General features: G+C 37.3%; 1 protein-coding gene across 1 annotated transcript in view; it reads right to left on the bottom strand.

Moving 5' to 3' along the window:
* The window catches only part of CNTRL (centriolin), a gene marked incomplete at its 5' end in the record, with an annotated part of 66,127 nt that extends 62,328 nt beyond the window's left edge, over positions 1 to 3,799 (bottom strand). The window contains 2 exon segments of the mRNA XM_015415817.1: positions 783 to 902; positions 3,606 to 3,799. Of these exon segments, the coding sequence (XP_015271303.1) occupies positions 783 to 902; positions 3,606 to 3,799 (314 nt within the window).
* Between the last annotated feature and the right edge of the window lie 440 nt (positions 3,800 to 4,239).

Below are 4,239 nucleotides of genomic sequence, written 5' to 3'. Positions count from 1 at the left end.
TAGGGAAAGGGCTTCTGCCTCCCCCCAAGTAGTTTTCTCACACAAAAACTATGCTAGGGGAAGGGGGTTTTTTTGCCAATTTTGATGCTCCATGTGGAGTACCTGTGAATGCAGAGCAGCAAAATATGCAAAATAAATTCCCTCCAGTGCAGTTTCCGTGCAAGAAAAATGCTGGTGGGGAGGCAGGAGCCCTTCTTTCCTCCATCGTGTCATTCCAAGCCGACCTGGCCTCGCCTGTTGTCGTTTTTTAAGAAGCAGTTCCCTGCAACTGCTGTGGGGCTGCAAGGAACACAGGCAAACTAGCGTAAGTGCATGAAGAAAGAGATCATGTAGTTTGCCTCTTTCAGTGCAATCCTAAGGAGGTCTACTCAGAATTCTATGGATGTCTATTCAATGGGGCTTACTCACAGGAAAGTGTTCTTAGGACTGCATTGTTTGCATAGGATTGTACGGTAAAGGTGTTATTTCAACTGTTTTACAGTAATAAGACCCATACAAAACTGCCTTGAGCATTCATTTTTAAATAGAAAGGCAGGATATAAATATATGAATGAATACATAAACATTGCAACTAGGGAAAGGGAACTAGGGCAATCTTCTTCTTGTGTGCTTCTGACATACAGTATACCATGTTTTGGGGAATTTTAGCTTCTCATTTCACCAGACAACTATACAAATAACTCTCTAAAGAAAAATCTACAAAATTACCATAAATAGCATGACTGGAAGGAAATAAGAGAACTCCAAGAAACAAATTAAGAATATCGTTTTCAAATAAATACCTCCTCTGGATAATAACCTAATGGCTCAAACTTGGCATCAATCTTATAGAAAGCCAGCTCTTGCTCCAACTCATACTGTTTCTGACAGGCTCTGGTTAATTCCACGGTCTTCTGCTTTAGCTAATACAAAATGTCAGTAACAACATGTCAGTTTTACAAGGAAACTGTTGGTACAAGCAGTATTTCCATGTGGTGGGACACTATAAGGTATGTGTATGAAATACTTCAGACCACCATACAGTAAAAACATAGATTTCCTCCCCAGACATGTGACAAATCCCTTAAATGCTTTTTCTGTTCCTAGTAAGCACCAGAGGCTTTCACATTTGCCAGCTATGGAACAGCTTCCATTCTGTCTTCTTTTACTGTCCACAGTGAGAAACAGGGCCCTGCTGCGAGATCACAGCTATCTTACAATGCAATCTTAGGCAGATTTGTACCCTTCTAAGACCACTGACCTCAATGGATTTACAAGAATGTAACTCTCTTAGGACTGCACTGTTACTATCAAACACATACAAACATATATAATGATGATGTGTCAAGACATACTACTGATAAAATACATACACAGTAGAATGCACTAATGTAATGAGTTACTCAGTTCTGAAGAAGTGAGCAGTGACTCACAAAAGCTCATACTGTGCCACAAATTTTTGTCAGTTTTTATGGTACTACAGACTTTAAGGCTACCCGTCTTGATCAGTTCTTTTTATATACTAACAAATTAAAGGCTTGGGGGGGAAACCTAGGCTGCCATCTTCACAAAATTAACCTAACTGCATTATATTAATATTTTTCAGTTGGATAAAGGATCCAACTGTATTTTATTCTGCTTGGGTCAAATATTTTAATTTTTAACAGGAGATAATTGAACTACAAACTAAAATGGTGTTTTTGTCATTTTTTTCGAGTCTGTCTGTGCATTCCAAATGCCCAAAGACTGTTGCCAGATGAATACATAATATATGACCTTAGATACAACTAATAAGGGTTTACTGTCTTAACTTTAATTAAGACTGCAAAGGTGAACAGTGAAGTCACAGTTTACATTGCTAAGCTCAGCCCTTCTATGTCCTGGTATGCACTGGAAAATTCCAGGCCTGCTTATTACTTTCCAGACAGAGGCTGGGAGCAGCAGACAAACTGTCTTAACCACAGATTGCTTGGTGTATATATACCATTTCACCATGGTTAACCCAAACCATGGTTCACAAAGACTTTGAACCATGGTTTCACATCCTGGTGTAAAACCAGTTCTTAACCATTAAAAACCTACAATGGTTAAGCATTATAGGGTCTCCATAAATCTCAGAACTGTACTTCCAAAAGTACATTAATGAATGTAATCTATTGGGAATGGCCACTATCCTAGTACTTTCAAGCTGTTAACAAAGAATTATGTGATGTCTCTTTTTCTGATAGCTTTTCTTGTTGGATACCTGAAGGACAGCATGCAGCAAGGTTCCAGTAGGTAGCAGAAGAAAGAACTGAAGCAGGAAAAGAGAAACAGAGAAGGGCAGAAAAAGGAAAGACTGAAATAAGGAAAAGATTTAAATTTCTAAATCAAAGTATACGATACCATGCAAAAATTCTAATTCAGAAAAAAATACATAACAGGAAAGTTTCAAGCAAACAGTTGTATAAACAAATTCTGTTTTAACTTCACTGGGTGAGTCTGAAACAAGACCATGCAAGCAAATCCTAGGACTCACTATAAACAAAATATATGCAATCAAGCTTTACACACAAGGACTACCTTTAATGTGGAATAAAGGCTCAGCAGTAAGGAAACTGGGACAAACCGAGCTATTGGCTAAAGGAAAGAGAGGCAAGCAAAATCTGTCATCCAGACGGACAAAAGTAGGCAGTGCTGAAAAATATAGGATGCCAGATATTCTGAAAATTAAGCTATTTTGAGAGACATGCTGTTCATTCAGTCAGGGTTGTTACAAGAATGGGCAGAACCCACTGAGAAGTCTTCCCACACAAGTCCTATTCAAATAAGCACCCTCCCGTTCACTTCAATAGATATTGTGCACGAGAACTTCTCATAAAGATTCCGCCTCATAATTTCTAGTTCTCCAGAGCAACCCTTAGCTAACCCTTCTTTTAAACCAGTTTTCATTAATCCCAGATGCTTAGAATCTTAATTAAGAGTTGTGCACTGAGTCTTAAGCAATGTTGTAAGGGCACAACAATTAAGAATTCTAAGCAAATCTTAACAGGCTAGTTTTTAACAGTGAGTTTTGTAGTCAGAAATGAAAATGATAAGATTATCTTTAATAACAGAAAATTTGAACATCTGAAGTAAACCAAAGATATTTATTTAAATAATTTATAAACCCAACTTTCCCCCAGACAACTGGGGGATATGATGCAATAGGAAACAAAATATACCGCACCTTAGTTCATGATCACTAAGCAACATTTTAACCCAACTATCTAAAGGCAACAATGTTAATCAGAATATGAAAAACAGAAAACATTTATATTTCTAAAGTTAATATATGCACACGCACTCTCTCTCTCCCCCTCTCCCCCCCCTCTCTCTCTCACACACACACACCAAAAGTGAGAAGAATGTCATAAAAGTACTATATCCAGATAAATTACATACAAAGTCAACTACTGATATTTCAGTAGTCAAATTGACTTGAGCGGGAACAGTTTAAATGTTCTGAATAATCCCCCAAACAAATTAAACACCAGTCTCCACCATATATTGCAACACCGTTTCATTGAGATTTAGTTCTACGACACAAGTATATTTTGAAATCCAAGAGCTCTCTAATTTTTTAGAAATACTCTAAATTGCTTTACCAGTTCATTTTTTGTCTCCAGCTCACTTTCCAAATCTTTACAGCTCTGTTTCTGTTGTATGTTTTTTTGTTTTAACGATTTGTTCAGGTTATCTTGCTGCTGAAGCTGTTCAAGCAGGCTAGCCTGTTTGTTTTTAAGGTCTTCCATCTCTTTCATGGTTTTTGCCAAGTCCTTTTCTAGAGTTTCTATCTCTTCTGCAAAATAAAGAACACCAGCAAATCATACAAACTTCCACTGGTGTGTTCCTTTACTGTTGGCAGAGAAGCAATCAAATGCAACACTCAGACCTTTTATTAATTTGGGGTTACTGTCTTCTACTCACAATATCAATTGTTAAAGGGGGCAAATGGACAGAAACCAATCTGAAGCATCACAGTCCCCATATACAGAAATATGCCTTGTAGAAAACTAATTTCACTATTTTTCAGAGTGGCTCTTTACAGCTGTCTGACTAATTGCTAAAATACTCAACAACATTTAAAGGCCAGGAATCCAACACAAGACTTAATTTACATGGCTGTATTTTAAATTAAATAAATAAATGTGACAGTTACTTAGGAAAGGGTGTAATTCTGTAGAATGGCCAATGGAATGATTCAGAGCTAAGAAAAAAAACAGGTTGCTTACCAGTAAC

The sequence above is a fragment of the Gekko japonicus genome, unplaced genomic scaffold, assembly GCF_001447785.1.
Source record: "Gekko japonicus isolate JY-2015 unplaced genomic scaffold, Gekko_japonicus_V1.1 scaffold46, whole genome shotgun sequence".
NCBI classification, from domain to species: domain Eukaryota; kingdom Metazoa; phylum Chordata; class Lepidosauria; order Squamata; family Gekkonidae; genus Gekko; species Gekko japonicus.
Note: the sequence above shows the minus strand (reverse complement) of the source record. Positions and strands in the feature narration are given on the sequence as shown.